The sequence below is a fragment of the Panicum virgatum genome, chromosome 9K, assembly GCF_016808335.1.
Source record: "Panicum virgatum strain AP13 chromosome 9K, P.virgatum_v5, whole genome shotgun sequence".
NCBI lineage: Eukaryota > Viridiplantae > Streptophyta > Magnoliopsida > Poales > Poaceae > Panicum > Panicum virgatum.
Window position 1 is genome coordinate 62,485,756 of NC_053144.1, and position 20,975 is coordinate 62,506,730.

General features: G+C 54.3%; 1 protein-coding gene across 1 annotated transcript; it reads left to right on the forward strand.

Moving 5' to 3' along the window:
• The first annotated feature begins 16,144 nt into the window (after window positions 1-16,144).
• LOC120646805 (alpha,alpha-trehalose-phosphate synthase [UDP-forming] 6-like) lies at window positions 16,145-20,837 on the forward strand. Its single transcript, XM_039923278.1, has 3 exons — window positions 16,145-19,326; window positions 19,745-20,018; window positions 20,149-20,837. Exons 1-3 carry the CDS (start codon window positions 17,342-17,344, stop codon window positions 20,479-20,481), a joined length of 2,592 nt encoding a protein of 863 aa, XP_039779212.1. The 5' UTR covers window positions 16,145-17,341; the 3' UTR covers window positions 20,482-20,837.
• The last annotated feature ends 138 nt before the right edge of the window (window positions 20,838-20,975 follow it).

The following is a 20,975-nucleotide window of genomic DNA, read 5'->3' on the forward strand; positions in this document are numbered from 1 at the left end:
GCGGATGTGTACGCTCCGATTGGCCCAATAGAAGCTAAAAGGAACTGGTAGGCCTGCTCTCTGTGTAGTTTTGTACGGGCCGAAACTGCATTAGCAGCCCACAAACCAACAATTTCTTATCGCTGCAGTACAGTACACACAAGCCAACGATCTGCTCGACGCTCCGAAACTGTTGTTGATGTACTTGTACAGTACACACAGCAGTACTCCCAACAATTTCTTATCGCTGCTTTCGCCCTTGGGCCACATGCGACCACATGGAATGAATCCTCACCATCCGTAGTCCCACACTATTGGGACGAGAGAGCATCTTGCAAGTTGCGATTAGGCTCATAAACTATGCGTGGTGGCCTAGGCGCTTATCCTTATCGGATGCCCGCCCCTGATGAAGCGGGGTGCCGGTTCTGCTGCAAGATCCCAACGGCCCGACGACCATGCTGCAACCAGACCCTTTTTTTTTTTTCTGGAACACGCTACTACCAGGTACTCCTGAAAATTCGACGAGCTCCAGTCTCTCACAGCGGCAGCAATAGCGGCATCCCTCATCATCATCATCTGGAGGAATCTTGTGAAGTTTCTGGCGACACTTTCTGGACGTGCGGCGTGGATGCTTGTAGACAACTGGCTGGAAGATGCAACGCAAATGCGCCGTTATTACGCCGCGGTAGTGCGAGCTGACGGCGCCGGCCACGCCATGGCTCCGTGTCCATGCATGTGGGGCCACGGGCATCTCCCGCAAGGCCGCAACCCACATCACCATTCACCACCCGCCGTCATCATCCACGACCCCGCACCGATAGCCCCGGTGCTGGAAGCCTAACGCATTTCTAGGGTCTTATCAAGACGGTGGCCTAAGGCTGACCACAGCGGAGGGAGCAAGAGCAAATTTGCTCCCTCCTCGTTTCCCACGCCCTCTCTGCCTACAGTGCCAAACAGTACATCTACAGTATCAAACAGTGTATTTGCTTCTTCATTTGCTCCCTCCACTGTGGACGGTCTATGGCCACCGTCTTAGCGCGCCAGGTAGCGGCAGCACCGAACTGAGGCCTCGCTGACGCGTACACCGAGGTGCACGGCGCACGCCGGCCGCCGCCGGGCTAGCAATCGCCCGGAATCTGAGACGCGACGACGACGGCGTCGCGGCCGATGTGTTCTCGACTTGTCGCGATCGGCGGATCGGGTGGGTCTTAAACAACGTTGACAACCTCGTCTCTGCTCATCGCATCGCATCGTCGTCCCTGGCGGCAGTCCAATGCAAGGCGACAGCAAGGGGAGGCCCGGGCAGAGTGCACTATGCTCCGAATGATTTGCGGCGTCGACGAGAACCGCACGAGCGAGCGACTACCGAAGGCGTGGTATTTCTGTAGGCAGTGGCCACTGGCGTCGCCAGTGTATCTGAATCCCCCATGACTACTGGCCTGACGGACGACACCGAAAGGAGCTTGTGCCACTTTCCGCGATCCTCCTCCTCCAGTCGGGTTGCCCGCCTTTTGACGTACGGGCTGGCACTTTTGCCTAGTCATCTCGCATCACAAGTCATCTCGCATCACATATATACTAGTGCATGATCAGGGCAGGAGGATACTATACTTGAAAATTCTAGGGGGTTTAATGGAAGAAAAGCTACTGTTGCGGGCAGGAATTTTGATCACCGGTTTGTGTCTCGTAAAATACTGAAAACTAGTCGTATAGTCCGTGTATTTGCGCGGCTAGTATTGAAAATTTAAAAATTTGCATGTCGTTATATCCTTACTTGAATGTTATATTATTTTTTTTATCATATATCATCCTTTAAATTATATATTATTATTGATTAAAACAATTCAACTATGATCTACCTATAATAACAATTTGATTTGTTGAGCTTTAATAATATTATGCAGATAATTATTCTTATTTTCATTTTATTTTGGTTGATTGTTGTTAGCTTTAGTTTTTATTAATAGTCTATATGTGTAATTGATACATAGCTAAATTGTATTTTATATTTAATTTTTTATAATGGCATTGGTGGGTGTTTTTTAATTAGGCACAGGGATATTTTAGGCTAATTTTTATCATAGTGACAGTGGTGGGTAATTTTTATTTTTTTATTTTTTTCGATTAATGTGAAAATTTCTGGACTTGAGAGCGAATGTGGAGGCTCCATTTGTTGACCTAATAGATTTGGGAACCTAGTCCTTTGTCCGCATGCAACCTAAGTCAAAACTTGCCCACGGAAAAACACTGTCGGTACCCTACAACTGGGGTACCCACTCCTACTGTGCCAAGACTCGCGTAGTTATCCGTAACTACGCCCTAAGGAGCTGAGCAGCCGGACTCCTAGGTTCCGACTCCATCTCACCAGACCAACGGTGCCGGACCCGCTTCCCGTTTGGGGACGGGTCCGGTGTCACCACGTGTCCCAGAGGTGGAAATGCTCAGCACCTGTGGCCGCGGACCCGGACCCCCGCAGGCGGGTCCGGGACCTCCACGTGCCATCCGGACTCCCGCAGGCAGGTCCGGGACCTCCACGTGCCTACCCGGACCCCCGTGAGCTCTCGGCTCAGCAAGCTGCTCGGGTGGGGTCCGGAGCCGCCACGTGTCACGCAGACGCGGGCGCGGGCGCCAGCCTTCCGCTGGAAGCTCCCTCACCCACCCGCATTAAGTGCGAGTGGTTGAGGCGGGATCTGCTGCCTCTGGGCACGGGGCAGCTTTTGTCAGTCCACACTGTGGATCGCCAGATACCGAGACAAGCATTAAAGACTCAGCGCTGCGCGCATGAGCGACGAGTCATGATGACCAGCTACTGACTGAAGCAACAGTGCACGCTGCTACAGTAGACTGAGTCAGTAGTTCGGCGCTTCATCGTGACCTCGACGCGCGACTGCAAAGGCTAGATTCTACTCTGACAGGACAACTCAAGACCATCCCTGGTCAGAAGCTACGCACAGAAGCCGACGACAAGATCTCCGGATCTGAGCCATTGAAGGCCAAAGTGTAGTTTATAATACATCGCCGGGTCCACATGTCGGGGCCCCGCTCAGTGTACGTGCTCCCCTTGGACATATAAAAGGGAGAGCACGCCCGCTAGAACACAGGAGGTTCACACATCATCTCCACAATCCAGACTCAAGCTCTAGCGAACTTCTCACTCTCGTGGGAAGGCAATACAACACACAGTGGACGTAGGGTATTACGCTCCGGCGGCCCGAACCACTCTAAATCCTGCTGTGTTCATCGTGTTCTTGAGGAAGATTGATCTAAGACTAGCTAACCCCCGAGTACACACCCTCTGGGCTAGGGCGGGTGCCTTCCGCCACCCGGCTGTGGTTTGCAGCTCCACGACATTTGGCGCGCCAGGTAGGGGCGCTAGCTGGTCGCATTTCATCATCTTCTTCGTCCCCATGGTTCGCGTGGACGACGTGGAGATGACGGAGGGGGTGGCGTCCTCCACGCCACATGCCTCTCGCGTTCCTGCTCCAGGGGCAACTGTGCCTGTGGAGCAGCCACCGTTGGCGGCGGCGCGCGCCGCCCGCCGGCAAGAGTCAGGGCACCCGTCAAGGGCCCCCTCACAAGCTGCGAGCGGCGGAGCGACAAATCCCAGCTCACAGCATACCTCACTCATGAGAGGAAGCCCGCTCCGGCGGAAAGCCGACTCCGGTCGCACCAAGCCCGCTCCGGCGGACTGCCGACTCCGGTCGCACCAAGCCCGCTCCGGCGGAAAGCCGACTCCGGTCGCACCAAGCCGCTCCGGCGGAAAGCCGACTCCGGTCGCACCAAGCCCGCTCCGGCGGAAAGCCGGCTCTAGTGGCTCTCTCCGGCGGAAAGCCGACTCCGGTCGTACCCCCGACTCTACATCTCTGTAAGTCCTACTCTTAGAGGCCCAGCAGGGAATAAAATCTTTTCCTTTGTAACTATGTAGTACTTCCGTGTGGTCCAGTCCGGTGAGCCTCCCCCGTGGAGGGGTCCGGACCTCTGCGAACCAGGTTCAGGGAAGCGTATTCACCCTCCGGGGAGGTCCGGAGCCGTGTAGCCGCTTAGCCTGGTTCCGTACCCTAAGCCTGCATGCTCTACCTCCCTAGGGTGAGTACCGTAGTACCTAAGACTGGGGGCCCGGAGGTCCGGACAGCTCCGGCCTCATAAACCCGTGTTCTGGCTTACATCGCACATCTCATGTACATCTAGTTATAAAGGAAAAGTTTATTCTCAGTTCGCCTCTAAGGATGTTACATTCCAATTTCGATCTACGCATTCTGTTTGCGCTAACCCCCACGTGGCTTCTTACTCTTGTGCGGTGATTGTGGTCCGAATTGAGTTGGCTAGTTAGTGACTTAGCTCGAGACCCCTCATGGAAGAGAGGGGTTCGGACCCCTGGGAACCTGCAGGTTCAGGGAAGCGCACTCATTCTCCGGGGAGGTCCGGAGCCGTGTAGCCGCTTAGCCTGGTTCCGTACCCTAAGCCTGCACGCACCACCTCCTGTGAATGAGTGCCGTAGTACCTAGGACTGGGAACCTGGAGGTCCGGACTTTCTCTTAACCTAAAGGCCGGCCCCTTGAGCTTCGTTCACTGAACCTAGCTATCCATCTCAAAGGATTACAGCCAACAGGATTTGGGACCCGTGGGCACGCTACTAAGCATCTACCTTGAGTCATGTGCAGGTCCAAACGTGATGATGCAGCAGGTGACCCAAGGGATGGACGATACAGGGCAAGACCCTTGCGGCGCGCACCGCTGGGTGCCAGAAGCAGCCAAGTTGCTCACAGTAGTGGCCCCACCTGCGGGTTCGTTGCCTCTCCCGAGGCGGGCCCGGGGGCCACTGTCGGTACCCTACAACTGGGGTACCCACTCCTACTGTGCCAAGACTCGCGTAGTTATCCGTAACTACGCCCTAAGGAGCTGAGCAGCCGGACTCCTAGGTTCCGACTCCATCTCACCAGACCAACGGTGCCGGACCCGCTTCCCGTTTGGGGACGGGTCCGGTGTCACCACGTGTCCCAGAGGTGGAAATGCTCAGCACCTGTGGCCGCGGACCCGGACCCCCGCAGGCGGGTCCGGGACCTCCACGTGCCATCCGGACTCCCGCAGGCAGGTCCGGGACCTCCACGTGCCTACCCGGACCCCCGTGAGCTCTCGGCTCAGCAAGCTGCTCGGGTGGGGTCCGGAGCCGCCACGTGTCACGCAGACGCGGGCGCGGGCGCCAGCCTTCCGCTGGAAGCTCCCTCACCCACCCGCATTAAGTGCGAGTGGTTGAGGCGGGATCTGCTGCCTCTGGGCACGGGGCAGCTTTTGTCAGTCCACACTGTGGATCGCCAGATACCGAGACAAGCATTAAAGACTCAGCGCTGCGCGCATGAGCGACGAGTCATGATGACCAGCTACTGACTGAAGCAACAGTGCACGCTGCTACAGTAGACTGAGTCAGTAGTTCGGCGCTTCATCGTGACCTCGACGCGCGACTGCAAAGGCTAGATTCTACTCTGACAGGACAACTCAAGACCATCCCTGGTCAGAAGCTACGCACAGAAGCCGACGACAAGATCTCCGGATCTGAGCCATTGAAGGCCAAAGTGTAGTTTATAATACATCGCCGGGTCCACATGTCGGGGCCCCGCTCAGTGTACGTGCTCCCCTTGGACATATAAAAGGGAGAGCACGCCCGCTAGAACACAGGAGGTTCACACATCATCTCCACAATCCAGACTCAAGCTCTAGCGAACTTCTCACTCTCGTGGGAAGGCAATACAACACACAGTGGACGTAGGGTATTACGCTCCGGCGGCCCGAACCACTCTAAATCCTGCTGTGTTCATCGTGTTCTTGAGGAAGATTGATCTAAGACTAGCTAACCCCCGAGTACACACCCTCTGGGCTAGGGCGGGTGCCTTCCGCCACCCGGCTGTGGTTTGCAGCTCCACGACAAACACCTACTAGTCAAACCAGATGCCGTACAATGCCAAGTGACGTTGTCAAGGCTTGGTTGCTTGCTAGTTTAATTATGTACTAGCGAACTCCTTGGGAACGTACGTGCCCACCTATGCATATCGCCATCAAACTCCAGCTGCAGCCGGCCAGGCAAGAAATCTTCTGTTTCCCTTCAGAACCGGTTTCCCTTCAGAACCTGGACCAGAATTCGCTAGCCTGCTGTCAAATGCTTTCCTTCCGTAACGACGGCTCCACTGACAGTGAGTTTATATATATATATAACGGCAGGTTCCATTGTGTATTGGAGTTTTTTTTTAAAAAAAAAACTGTGGAACGCAATTTGACACGTTGAATCCGTAAATTGAATTCTGCTTTCCGTAACTTCTACTTTTTAAGAGAACAACTTAAGATGGTTCAAGACTTGATTGAGGCTCATATGGCAGGTTAATTGCATAGTCATGGCCTCGTGTGCTCACGGGCAGAGTGAGCTCTGCGTCAAAGTTCCAAAAGTAAAGGATGCCATCACAAAGTTTCTGCTGTGGGGCCAGGTAAATGCCCAGATTCCCAATAATGACAATAGCGGTTTGCCTGTCCACTATCATCAGCGACCATAAACCAAATCAGATCAGCATCGAGGAGCTCCAACTTCCCCTTGCTGCTTATCCAAATTGCTATTACCGAAAGCAAAGCCCAGTGACTGAAGACTGCCCATGGTGCTTACTCTATGATGGCATCCTTTTCAGGTCCTGTTTAGTTCCCACCCCGTAAACGCAAAAATACAAAAACGCAAAATTTTGCAAGGGAATATTGCTAATTTGAAGTACTAAATGAAGTCTATTTACAAAACTTTTTTACATGGATGAGCTGTAAATCACGAGACGAATCTAATGAACCTACTTAATCCATAATTTGCAACAGTGATGCTACAGTACCACCTGCTAATTATTGATTAATCATGGATTAATTAGCATCATTAGATTCGTTTCGCGAATTACAACCCATCTGTGTAAAAAGTTTTATAAATAGACTTCATTTAGTACTTCAAATTGGTAAGATTCCGTCGCAAAATTTTTTTGCGTTTACACGCCGACCAACTAAACACGGCCTCAATGGGTAAAGCATTGCCATCATCGTCACAGATTCATTGAATCTCGCCCACATTAAAAACCCTCCCTTGGACGGCTTATTGCTTCGGCAAGAAGCCACTAGGGCTTGGTCCGAATTGAGAAATGATTTCTGATGCACTCTCTAACTAGGATACAACGACATCGGAAATGCCACCGCAAAACATTGTGAGAAAAAAATGAGCACTGCGTATCATTGTCACGCGCTTACTATCTGTTAGGTTGATGATGTTTACCGTTAATGCCGCGGTTAAACGCACCATGCAGCGGATTAGCCTGGAGGACATTAGTGTACGGTGATCACTGTGCCTGGCAGATCCATTCAACAGTGGGGATCAAAAGCCCACGGCGATGCGCCCGACAGGCGCCCATCAAGAAAAGGGACCGAATTGCACGGCTGCTTGGCCCTGAAACTGACACTGTAAGCAACGATCGGCAATCATTTAAGGATGCTCCGGCTAGAAAATATCATTCAGAAGCAAAACACAAAAAGCAGTGCAGATCTTATTTAAACTCATCGACGCGAGTCCTAATCATCCAGAAATGCTCGCCGACAGCGACCAATGACCGACCCGAGACGACCTCCACGGATGGATCATCTAATCAGGGCAGGCTCCAAAATCAAGCAGGATCGAGACTACAAGCCAAGACACACAGCAACAGCAACTCATGGCGTATTGCCGTGTTCACAATCACGGTGCAGCTCGTGAGGCTGATTATAGCGTCAGGTTTTACGGCGGGAGCTGGCTGCAACAGGAGAAAGAAAGGGCGTCGTGACCAGGTGTACCAACTGATCTGACTGACACAGTGACACTGCACCGGCGTTGACAGCGAGGCCCTGCCCTCCGAAACGTCCCCCTGTTCTGAGTGTGCCTCGAGTAGAACACTGTTGAATCAGCTAGTATAGTAGAACACTATTGAATTAGCTAAAATTAACTATCTTTTTACCATCTGATGGACCCGAACGGCGCCGCTGATCAGCGGCTGCGGCAGCATTGTCGATTGCTTTAACACGACAATGCTGCCGCAGCCGCTGATGTGACGCCACGCGGACCGTGCATCGAGCTTGTGTCACTGGGTGCGAGAGAAACGTAGCAGCAGGGTTTAATTGCGTTCCACGGCTGCCCCGGCCGAGAACAGGAAATCAATCTTCTATCCGATCTAGAAACGGAAACGATTGGACCCGCCGAGTTAAAATGCTTAATTAATCGTAACCGTCATTATTTATCGCATTAGCTTAATTAAGTGTAACTTGACATGCTGTTTCCAACCCACAGGCCGACCGAAACACACCAGAAGTCTCGCACGAAAGCGAGCGCAGAAGGTAACAACATGATAAAATTTTACAACAATCGTAATTAATTTTAAATTATTTACAAAACCACTTTCCATTTAGAATAAACAAAAGAAATGATAGCAGCAGAAGAGAATTTAATCTGAGGAGCATTTTTAATAGAGAACAAATAAATCAAACTAAATAAATCGAGAACTACCGAAACGTGAAGACAAGGCGCCACATCGAGCCCACCGATATGACACCTAGTTAGCTCATAAACCTGAAATAGGGTAAACAACAAATCCTGAGCAACTAATACTCAGCAAGACTTACCCGACCAGTGGGTATAACTTAGCCCACATATCTAGACATGCAAAGTATTTGGCTGATGGTTATTTTGCAGAAAACAGCGACTAAAGAAATTCCTTAATTTCGTTATTTTAACTTCAGATTCTATATAAATTAATTATAGTCTAATATTTGCTTAACCAACTATAGCAACCATAGGGGTGCAATCCATAATAGTTCAATGTGTTCCTTAACATATATAAATGAATATACTCATCATTCCATCATAACACTACGATGCGACACAGTGATCAAGGTGCTCATATCCGAGAGCGATAGACGGCGAATCGATTCGATTTAACCTTGTAAGGTGGACCTAACCAACACGGCACGCAAAAGCCCCGTCGGACCGCCCCACCATCATATGGTCAGCCGAGCTCAACGTGAGACCACCAAAAGTAAACATATGCATCCCCCTTTCTCCGCGACTACTCGACTGCCCCAGGAGGTGAGATGGAGTCCTGTACTTTAGAGGTGAGGCAGTACTCGGCTTACCGGTTTCGACTACCTCCTACTCCCGGCATGCGGTTAGTACATTTCAAACATGATCAGCAGGGCCAACAACGGTTCGGTCCTTAACCGACTCAGACGGGACTACACCTCTCTCGCCCGGTCTCAAATTTCCATGCATTCTATATCCATTCAGCAACTCATATGTCGAAATATAATTAATTTACATATATCGCGAGTAACCGGAAAATTACTTGTCGTAGCTCTAGGAAGGAGGGCCACAGCCGGGTGGCGTAGCGCACCCGCCTAACCCCAGAGGGTGGATACCCAGGGAGGAGCAAGCAATTCTTCAGATCTACTCATGGAGCAAGAACACAAGAACACTCGGGATTTAGAGTGGTTCGGGCCGCCGGAGCGTAATACCCTACGTCCACTGAGAGTTGTATTGTTCTTGGGTCTGTGGATGAGTCTATCCTCTGCCTCCAAGTCCCCTGCTGGCCCCCCTTTTCTCTAACAGGCGTCTCCCTTTTATAGAGCAAGGAGGACGCGTACACAGGCGTCGGACCCCGACAGGTGGGCCCAACAAGGATGTATACCTTACTAAATAGACAGTAGTGGTGCTACAGTGACGGAGCATCTCTTGCCGGATACACTTCATCGTCCTGTAGACTCTCTGACTGAGGGGGGTCTTCTCCTGTCTCATCGGCGAGGCGTCCGTTGAGGCAGTGTAGGTTGCGGCGTAGACTGTTGGGTCTAGCGTGTAGGCGTTATGATACTCCGTCGCCGAGTTGTCGTGTCTAACTGGTGTAGCAGACTGACGTGCGTGGCATGAGTGGCGCCAGAGGCTGTACTGTGCACCTTGGTAATGCGCGATCAACAGTACAGCCTGGCGAAAGTCTCCTCGGGCTCTGTTGTGGCATAGCGCACTTAACGCCTCCCACATTGAATGCGGTAGGTGGCCAAGTCTTCCCGAGGAAGCTTGGCAGCCGCGCGTGTATCTGCGTCTGCGGACACGCGGCGGCTCCGAACCCCCAGGCGGGGTGCTTGTTCCTTCCCTGCTGAGGGGTCCGGATAGTATATGGGGGTCCGGGACCCCGTGGGAGGTCCGGGGCCCCCGGCTGCTTTGGCTGAGTGCTCCCTTCTCCGGGACACGTGGTGACACCGGACCTGTCCCCGAGCGGGATGCGGGTCCGAGACCGTTGGTCCGGTGAGATGGAGTCGGACCCAGGGGTCCGGTTACTCAGCTCCTTTGGGCGTAGTTACGGATAACTACGAGTCTTGACACAGCAAGAGGGGGTACCCTAGTCCAGAGGTACCGACATTACTCGACTTCTAAACATCCTAAATCTCGCGGGTGACAAGAAGTCACTTGGCTTCTACCGGGAACTCTTAAGCATAGCATTACTATCGTCCTAACATAATAGTATAAACTCAAGGAAATCTAGGGATCATGCAACTAGGGTTTCAACCAATTTCTATACGTAATGCACAATTAATATATATATATATGTGTGTGTGTGTGTGTGTCATAATTTCAAATACTAGGAGGTGCACCGGGGCTTGCTTGGGGTAACACTAAGTCAGTGTTAATGCTATTAAGGCCTTGGGCCCTTCCGACCTTGGGCCGGATCTTTGGTTGCTTCAGCGGGTCCTTCCATTTTTTGGCGATATCCGTCGAACACCATCTTGTGGGTCGACTCCAATCACCGCGTGCTTCACGTCCACACGTGTACCTCTAGCGCACCTAAATGAGCTGCAATAATGCATATGCATGAATATATATGAAATGCCAATTAATGCACAAGCATATGACACAAATTAGTGCAGCTAAAATTCCCTACTTACAAAAGATTTATACTAAAAAATGAACTAGTTGGCGGACTGTCAGCTATGCAGCAGCGGACTGTCCGCAACTCAAACTTGCCGACCTACCAGACCTACCAACGTCTCTGGATAAACTTACAACTATATGGCGGACGGTCCGCGATCCAGTAGTGGACTGTCCGCAGTACACCTCTGCCAACTCGCCAGCACCTACAACGTCTCTGGATGAAATTCAAGCTCTATGACGGACTGTCCGCTCCCCATTAGCGGACCGTCCGCAGTTCACTCTGCCAATCCACCAGAGGCAACGACGTCTCTGGACAAACTTCTAATCTTACCGGCGGACCGTCCGGCCCTCCTTGGCGGACCGTCCGCGGTTCATTTACGCGAGGCCACTAGAAACACAACGTTTCTGGACAAACTCTAACCTAACTTGCGGACTGTCCGGCCCTCCTTGGAGGACCATCCGCAGTTTACTTTTGCAGACCCGCCAGAGCCAACGACGTATCTAGACCCACCCTAATCTTACTGGCGGACTGTCCGCCCCCCTGGGCGGACCGTCTGCGGTTTGCCTCTTTGACACCACGCGACAGGCGGCAGCAGGTGCGGCGGCGGCCGTTCACCGGCGCCGGCGGTGCACAACGGAAGGGAAAAAGACCGGGGAGCACAAGTAACTCACCACGAATCCATTCTTGCGATCGGTTCGGGCGGAGGATGACCGGAGAAGCGGATCGACGGTGGAGCAAAGCTTCAAGCGGGCTCCAATGGTGACCGGCGGTGGCGATTCCGGTCGGGAGGAGCTGGGCTAGGGGTTGGGGAAGGTGGAGGAGGTGCTGGGGAAGATGCTCGCGCAAGGAATCGAGGTATGGTGGCCGGAGGAGGGAGATCGAAGGAAGGGGGTGACGGCGGAACGAGCGGACGAGTGGAGCTCGTCACTGATCGATGGAATGAGGAGGAAGGAGGATATGACAACCGGGGCCCACAACTCGATAAATATCTAGGTGTTACCTGTGCGGACCGTCCGCCGCCCCAGAGCGGCGAGATGCTGAAATTACGGTTGACCGTAAGTTGCAAAAGTCACGGTCGATTCCACTCACCCTCTCTCCTCTCTCTTTCCCATTCCTTTCTTCCTCCCTCTTCTCTTTTCCTCTCTATTCCCTCTCCTCCCAGATCCCATCGGGCCCGATTGGTGCGGCGGGGCTGCAGCCAACTTGCCGGCGGCGGGGTGTCGCGATGGCGGCGGTGGGAGACTCGGGGGTGGCGGGGAGGGTAGGGCGTGGTGGGGAGGCCCGGGGGCGACGGGGAGGCGCGCCGCCACGGGAAGGGCGCCGCGCGGCGGCGGCGGGGAGGCTCGCCGGCGGCGGGGTGCCGCGGCGGGGAGGCTCGGGCGCGGCGGGGTGGCCTGGGGGCGGCGGGGAGGCGCCCCACCATGGGAAGGGCGCCGCGCGGCGCCGGCGACGAGGCTCGCAGGCAGGGATGCTCCGCGCGGCGAGAAGGCGTGCCGCCGGTGGGGGAGGCGTGGCGGGCCCGCGGCAGAGGAGGCCCGGCGCGGTGGCTCGCCGGCCAGCTCCAGGCAAGTGTTTTTTTTCTTTTTTGTTGCAAAAATTCTTTACAATTTTTTCATTGGATTTTTTCTTGGTTTTGGATGCAATTTTTTTTTACAATTTGGATGGAAAACTTTTTCTTGAATTTTTTTCTAATTATTTCTCAAACTTTTCTATTTCATATGTTTCTCATCAATTTTTTTTCAAACTTTTTCTTGAAGGTTCCTCTCTCCCCTAATTTTTCCTTGAATTTTTTTTCTGCACTCCAATTTTTTTTCTTGAAAAAATTTTCTGCTCTTCAATTTTCTTTTTGAAAAATTTGCTGCTGCTCCAAAATTTTCAAATTTTTGTGTCTAATTTTTTCTTGTCAAAATTTTTTCTCTCTCCAAAATTTCTCTTACAAAAAATTTCCAAAATTGAAAAATAACAAAAAATACTAAAAAAGGAAAAAAAATACGGTCGGGAGATCGACCGTAGGAAGCCTCTCCCTACGGTCAACCGTAAATTAGCGAGACCCAGAGCGGGCTGCAGCCGGGCGCCAAAACTGGGTAGGCACGCATATCTTATCCTCGACAGCCAGCTGATTCCCTGACCGCTGGCTGGATGTTCCAGCACCGGCGGGACCGCCGGTGGCGCGCCGCCCTCCCCTGACCGATCGCGCTGCCCAGCGGTGGCCCGTGGCCGGAACGGCACGCTGTGTTCGTATGCTCGCGAGCGATTTTTTGGCGGGTGCGGGTGCGCAGGCTGCGCCGGGGCGGTGGCCACGGGACTGGTACGAGAGCGCAGAAGCGACGGCGCCGTAGTGAGTGGTAGCCCCCCACATGGAGCGACAGTAGGGGGGTACGGCGCCCGAAAAAGGCACCGGCAACAAAATTAATTCGTACACCTAGCTGAAACCTTATCTCTTTTGGTCTGTTTATATCTTGTTGACCCCGCTCGCCGCACGACACGATGTCGTCATTCTGCGTTGCAATCCTCTGCTCGGTGGTGTTGCTGATTGTTACTGTACCAGATGTTTAGCAGTGACGGATTCTGTATCAGATCAGGCCTTTCTTTGTTTACTCTTACATTAAGTTAGGTAAAACACTAGTAGTAAAACATATTGTGATGGTTTACTCCTACTAGAACTAGAGGAACAGCTCCGTCTCCATCTCCATCTGCCCACGGCACAGATCCGGCAACCAGCATCTATGGCAGAAAGTGGGAGCCCAGTCAGATTCCCTCCTCTGCCTCCCACTGAATTTCACACATCCACTTGTCAAGCTCCCATTAGGGCATGTATAACGGCTGTCGATTTGCCGTCTGTGTGCTGTACGTTTTGCAAAAAAAAAAAAATCTTGGGACAGCGAGGCGTCGTCGCCTCGTGAGGCGACGGCGTGGGCTCGGTGCCCAACGCGAGGAGACGACGGCGCTGCCCCGTTGTGTGCTGCGCTGCAGCTCGTCGACGACCGCCACGGATCGATTGCGGGTTCCACATCGACGGAAGCGACACCGACGAGATCCGCAGCTCCGTCGCCCGCGTCGCCGGCGCTGTCCAGGCCTCGGCGTCCGGCGTCGGCGTCAACACCTCCGAGGGGCACCGGAGCTGGCCGCGATCCGACGCGAGCTCTCCCGCCCCGCCTTCGCCGTCGGGCTGCTGCACCTGCTGTCCCGCCCGCCGGCGGAGCGGACCCTCCACGCCCCCGACTGCGGCTGCCTGCCGTGGCTCGGCGCGCGCCCGCGCGCTCCCTGCTCCCTGCTCTACGTGAGCCTGGGGAGCGTGGCCGCCGTCGGCCGCGCCGCGCTCGAGGAGACGGAGTGGGGGCTGGCCGGCAACAGCGCGCTGTTCCTGTGGGTCGTCCGGCCCGACTCGGTCGCCGGCGCCGGCGACGAGGCCCCGCCGCCGCTGCCCGAGGGGTTGAGCGAGGAGATGAGGGACAGGGGCAAGGTTGCTACTCGGATGAGGAAGAGGGCGCGCCATCTGCAGATGCAAGCATCTGCTGGTGCTAGTTCGGCCATGGACAGTCTGCTGATGCAAGCCGTGTGGTATGGAGCATGCTTCAGAGTAGCGATCTCCTTGCACTCTTCTTGAATAAGCTTGAAGTAGCGATCTCCTTCACTAACTAATCGGCTATGGCTACAAGCTGATAGAACAACAAGGGTTATCTCATTCGGTGTAATCTTTTCCGCATTCATTCTGTGATCGAGTGAGATGAGACCGGGGGAGTATGAGCAACAACATAGTATACAAAATGGTATTCATTATGGATCTAGGCTATAAACAAAGCACTAAACAGCTTTCAGACAGCTAAATAGACGGTACATTGTACCATCTATCTTTTTAACTGTCTCTGTTTGCATTTTAAAAACTTATAGACATGAGCCGTCTGCACCTTGTACATGCCCTTAGGCCCCGTTTGGTAGGGCTTCGGCTCTTCTAAAAACAGCTCCGGCTCTGGCTCCTCAGATGGAGCGGCTTTTCTGGTAGAGTTGGAGCCGTTTTAGAAAATGTTTGGCAAAACAGTTTCACTTGTTAGATTAATGTATAAGCCGCGTGAAGCCACGATTTCATGGCTTCACCTTGCCTGTGTAAGCCGCCGACGGCTTCAGAACCGGCTTCACACGTGAAGCCGGTCCTGAAACAAACGTTTGGGAGGGCTTCACCCAGGGGCGGATCCAGGATAGAAATTAAGAGGGGGCTGAGTTCCTTCTTCCTTCCTCAGCCCTCCTATTCTTCTTTATCCTCTTCTTTTTCTACCTCCTACCTCCTATAGTTTTCCATGGTGCGCAAGGATGTAGGGGTGCTGGAGCCCCCCTAGCACCCACGCTGGATCCGCCCCTGGCTTCACCTGAAGCCGCTCGTGAAGCCGCCGGTGAAGCCCTCCCAAACGGGGCCTTAGCCCGCTGCCCCCAGCCACTGCCGCCTCCGACGTACCGCGCCGCGCCACGTCGCCAGCGGACAGCCTGGGTCGCCGTCGCGGCCTCCGTTCTCTCGCCGCGTGGGCGTGCGGGTGTTCCTTCCCCAGCTCGACGGGCTCGCCGTCCGCCCGTTGCCAGCACGCGATCGTTTCCCGTGGTAAAAAGCCTGTGGTCACCGCGCATCTGCGGAGGGAGGAAGGTCCACTCGGATTAAACATTCGCGACCACGAAAGCTTCGCACTGGTTCTTGTCTCCAGCCAAATGCGAGGAGCATCTTTTTTTTTGACTTCATAAAAGATTGAGATATGGTCAGGATGCCAAAAGAGATGTATGCCCATGATCCGAACTAGTGCTTCTTGCTTGGTGAGAACTGAGAGGTGTGGTTTTGGGAGGACCTTTGGACTTTCTGCAAACGTGCCAAGCTAGACAAAGGACCAAAACCTACTAAAAAACAGAGAGATAAAGGACCAAAACTAGGCAGCGCACATAAAAGTGTTTTCCCTCACAAAATTCGTAGAGACGCTCGCGCTAAAACACATGCCTCCATTATGAGCACAGCCTAAAATCCTATGAAACAATAGCTTTGGCTAATCCTACCTCCTTATTAGAACAAAGGAAAAATTTGTTACATTCCAAATTGATAGGCCAATTAAAATTGAACTAGAGCTTTGCCAAGCATGCACTATCTTTAGCCCTCAACATCCGTGCGGCGGCAAGTCTGAAGTCTGAACACTGTACTACTCCGGTAGGAGGGCTGCAGAGGGCGGTTGATCTCCACTCTGGTTGAGAAACAACACTGCAATGAAAAGCAAGAAATTCGACACAAACTCTCACTCGCCGTGAGGCTCTTTCGCTGTCGCCTGATATAAAACCAATAAAATCACACGACGGGAACGGCCACCGAACCCCTGTCCGCCCGACCCGCCCGGTAAATAAATTTCCTCCCCAATTTTCTTCCAGCGGGCAGTGCACTTGTGAGGCGCCTGTGCTCTTCTCCCTGGGATCTGCCGAAAGATCCAAGCGCAAGGCCACCAAACCAAAACCAAACAACCTCCTCCCGATCTCCGAAGAAACCCATTCTTTTCCGCTCCCGTTTCTTGTACTTTCCTCTCGCTCGTCTTTGATCCGTCTCCCACAAGGGGAGGGAGGAGGAGATCATTGCAGTCCCTGTCACTCCACACCGCCCCGTCATGGCGTCCTATGCGACTCGTTTGTCCCCGTCGTCTGATTGATTAATCCGAGGGCATGGGCGCCGGAGGTGAGCTCGGAAGATCTTGTGCAGGAACTGCGGCTATAAAGCTCTGTTCCCCTCCCCTCCACTTCCTCCTCATGCAAGATGAGCAGCTCTTGATCGCGTAGGGGTTGAGGAGCAGGCCTCTTGGTTGCGGCTAGTCCGGAGATTCTTCCGGGTTTCTCTTTCTCTGTTCTTTTTCCTGCACTTTCCTCGTCTGATATTTATCAGTTTCTTCTCTACTTGAGTTGCTTGCTTGCTGGAAAGTGAAACCCCCCCACCATTGCTCGCTTCAAAGCGGTCGGATTTTTACTGCAAATAGCCAGCCAGTCTCTGAGCCGACCTTTTTCCACCCCACTCTGAGCCAGTCTCAGGCGAGAACAACAACGTCAGTTTGCAGCAAAAGAAAAGGTTCCCCCTCCCTTGTATTGAAAGCACACAATTTCCTCCCCCTCTCTCTGTCTTCCCAATTGACTCTGTGGCTGCACTCGCTCCCATCACTCGTAGGGTGAGCATAGTGATACAGGCGTCTGCTTGTTGAATCCAGTGTGCGCCACTTCTCCCACAAGCTCTGCGAGCTTGGTGTTATCCTACAAGGAACAGCGTGCCAAAGCTCCGGTACCAATCTTGGTTGGATTCTGCTTCAAGGGCGGTGGTGCTTCTTGTAGCAAGAAGCCCAAACATTTGATCTGCTGGGCAACTGCTCGGATCCTTGCAAGAAAGAGGAATCAGGCGGGCGGCCATGGTGTCCCGCTCCTACTCCAACCTCCTCGACCTGGCCACCGGCGCGGCGGACCAGGCGCCGGCGGCGGGCGCGCTGGGCGCGCTCCGGCGGCGGCTCCCGCGCGTGGTCACCAACTCGGGGCTCATCGACGATTCCCCGGCGTCGCCGTCCGTCCCGCCGCGGCCGCGCACCATCGTGGTGGCCAACCAGCTCCCCATCCGGTCCCACCGGCCCGCGTCGCCGGAGGAGCCCTGGACCTTCGACTGGGACGAGGACGCCCTCCTCCGGCACCTCCACCACACGTCGCCCCCCTCGATGGAGTTCATCTACATCGGCTGCCTCCGCGACGACATCCCGCAGGCGGAGCAGGACGCCGTGGCGCAGGCGCTCCTCGACACCCACAACTGCGTGCCGGCCTTCCTGCCGCCCGACATCGCCGAGCGCTACTACCACGGCTTCTGCAAGCAGCACCTGTGGCCGCTCTTCCACTACATGCTGCCGCTGTCCCCCGACCTGGGCGGCCGCTTCGACCGCGCGCTGTGGCAGGCCTACGTCTCCGCCAACAAGATCTTCGCGGACAAGGTGCTGGAGGTGATCAACCCGGACGACGACTTCGTGTGGGTGCACGACTACCACCTCATGGTGCTCCCCACCTTCCTCCGCAAGCGCTTCAACCGCATCAAGCTCGGCTTCTTCCTGCACTCGCCCTTCCCCTCGTCGGAGATCTACAAGACACTGCCCGTGCGCGAGGAGCTGCTGCGCGCCCTGCTCAACTCCGACCTCATCGGCTTCCACACCTTCGACTACGCGCGCCACTTCCTCTCCTGCTGCAGCCGCATGCTCGGCCTCTCGTACGAGTCCAAGAGGGGCAACATCTGCCTCGAGTACTACGGCCGCACGGTGAGCATCAAGATCCTGCCGGTCGGGGTGCACATGGAGCAGCTCAAGGCGGTGCTCGGGCAGCCGGAGACCGAGGCCAAGGTGGCCGAGCTGATGGGGATGTACATGGGCAAGGGCAGGGTGGTCATGCTCGGCGTCGACGACATGGACATCTTCAAGGGGATCAGCCTGAAGCTGCTCGCCATGGAGGAGCTGCTGCGGCAGCACCCCGAGTGGCGGGGGAAGCTGGTGCTGGTGCAGGTCGCCAACCCGGCGCGCGGGCGGGGCAAGGACGTCGCCGAGGTGCAGGCCGAGACGTACGCCATGGTGCGCCGCATCAACGAGGTGTACGGCGAGCCCGGGTACGAGCCCGTGGTCCTGATCGACGAGCCGCTGCAGTTCTACGAGCGCGTGGCGTACTACGTCATCGCCGAGGTGTGCCTGGTGACCGCGGTCCGCGACGGCATGAACCTGATCCCCTACGAGTACATCGTCTCCCGGCAGGGCAACGAGGCGCTGGACAGGATGCTGCTGCGGCAGGGGAAGCCGGAGGGGAAGAAGAGCATGCTGGTGGTGTCCGAGTTCATCGGGTGTTCACCCTCCCTGAGCGGGGCGGTGAGGGTGAACCCGTGGAACATCGAGGCCGTGGCCGACGCCATGGAGAGCGCGCTCGTGCTGCCCGAGAGCGAGAAGAGGCTGCGCCACGACAAGCACTTCCGCTACGTGAACACCCACGACGTGGGGTACTGGGCCAACAGCTTCCTGGTGGACCTCAAGAGGACCTGCGTGGACCACGACAAGCGCCGGTGCTGGGGCATCGGCTTCGGCCTGCGCTTCAGAGTGGTCTCGCTCGACCTAAGCTTCAAGAAGCTCTCCCTGGAGAGTATCCTCATGGCGTACCGGAGGGCCAAGAAGCGTGCGGTTCTGCTGGACTACGATGGCACGCTGATGCCGCAGGCGATTAACAAGAGCCCGTCCGCGGAGTCGGTGAGGATACTCAACAGCCTGTGCCGGGACAAGAGCAACGAGGTGTACCTCTGCAGCGGGTATGACCGGCGCACTCTGCACGAGTGGTTCCCTTGTGAGAACCTTGGCATAGCGGCAGAGCATGGCTATTTCGTGAGGTATGTGCTTGCTACTTCCTGTTCCTCAAGATCATTCATTGTCTCACTTTCTCCATGTATAACATCTGACTTAATTTGATCGATGTCATAACTCGTAACAACACTGCCCAGCAAAAGACAAATCATAGACTCTGTTCACTCTGCTGAGCTGATAGTTGCGTCAGTATTGTGAAGACATGTTTCTCTTTTTTATATATATATATATATAAAAAGAGCAGTATTGTGTTGTGAAGAAATGTTTCACTTCACAATGCTGCTTAGTTGGACACAAACACATACAGTAGTAGCATTGGAATAGAGCATAGGATGATGCAATGAAACGAATTTGGTCGATTTGTTGCTGAGAGACTAGGAAGTAGGAACTGTCTAATAGTTCAATGATTTCTGACTCTCTGAATCTCTATTTTGCTGAATAAAGGTGTAGGAGGGACGCAGAGTGGCAGACCTGCATCACTGCTGCCGATTGCAGCTGGAAGCAGATCGCAAAGCCTGTGATGCGCCTCTACAGGGAGACGACGGACGGTTCAACCATCGAGGACAGGGAGACGGTCCTCGTCTGGAACTACGAGGACGCGGACCCTGACTTCGGCTCCTGCCAGGCCAAGGAGCTCGTCGACCACCTCGAGAGCGTGCTCGCCAACGAGCCCGTGTCCGTCAAGACCACCCCTCACTCTGTCGAAGTGAAACCGCAGGTGACGCCTCCCCCTCGTTCTTCAAAAATCATCTTCACCTCATCGACATGCATGTTCTTGGCACAAATAATCGAGGCATGGGCAATCAAACTCACTAGGGGAAAGAAATCATTTCGTTTCCTTGTTGCAGGGCGTGAGCAAGGGCCTGGTGGCGCGGCGCATGCTGGCGTCGATGCAGGAGCGGGGCGAGTGCCCGGACTTCGTGCTGTGCATCGGTGACGACAAGTCCGACGAGGACATGTTCCAGCTGCTCGCCACGGCGCCCTGCGGGGCGTCGCTGGCGTCCAAGGCGGAGGTGTTCGCGTGCACCGTCGGCCGCAAGCCCAGCAAGGCCAAGTACTACCTCGACGACGCGGCGGAGGTGGTAAGGCTCATGCTGGGGCTCTCCTACGTCTCCGAGGAGCTGGCCCTGGCCAACCACCGGGACGAAGACGACGACTCTTCTCTGGACGTGTGGGAGTAGCAGGCCACTAGTAGTGATGAGCGTCCTGCAGCAGCTGGGATGGCAGGTGCAGGGCGTAGTACCATTTGCCGTTGGCCTACTGGCCACTTGGAGGCTGGAGTAGTTTAGATGTGTAAATGAGGTATGGTTTTCAGGATAATGCACTGTCAGTGAGTGAGTCTCACGAATGTGGTTTGGATCTAGTGATGCTCTAGTTACTTGCCCTATGATCCTAGTACTTGTTTCTATGGATGCCTTGAAGGCCTGCTCTGCTTTGTGGTGCTTCCGGATAACCAGATCAGTGTAAATGCCGTGGGCGTATCTATCTGAAGTTCGTTCCATTCCTCTGAAGATCATAGTGACTTTGCTCGTCTGTCTGTATAACGTCTTGGAACAAATAGCCATCTGATTGCCTGTCAGTCCTTAAGTAATTTATCCACATGTGATGTCAGTTAGGTACTTGGGAGTGAGCCTGTCTAAGCAATGGTATCACCAAACTTTGGTATAATAACTAA

Bases quoted from the DNA above. Each gene is read 5' to 3' on its own strand.
- LOC120646805 (XM_039923278.1), top strand. From the start codon at position 17,342: ATGGTGTCCCGCTCCTACTCCAACCTCCTCGACCTGGCCACCGGCGCG. The intron at 19,327-19,744 runs GTATGTGCTTGC...TGCTGAATAAAG, and splicing joins GAGCATGGCTATTTCGTGAG to GTGTAGGAGGGACGCAGAGT. The intron at 20,019-20,148 runs GTGACGCCTCCC...TCCTTGTTGCAG, and splicing joins CTGTCGAAGTGAAACCGCAG to GGCGTGAGCAAGGGCCTGGT.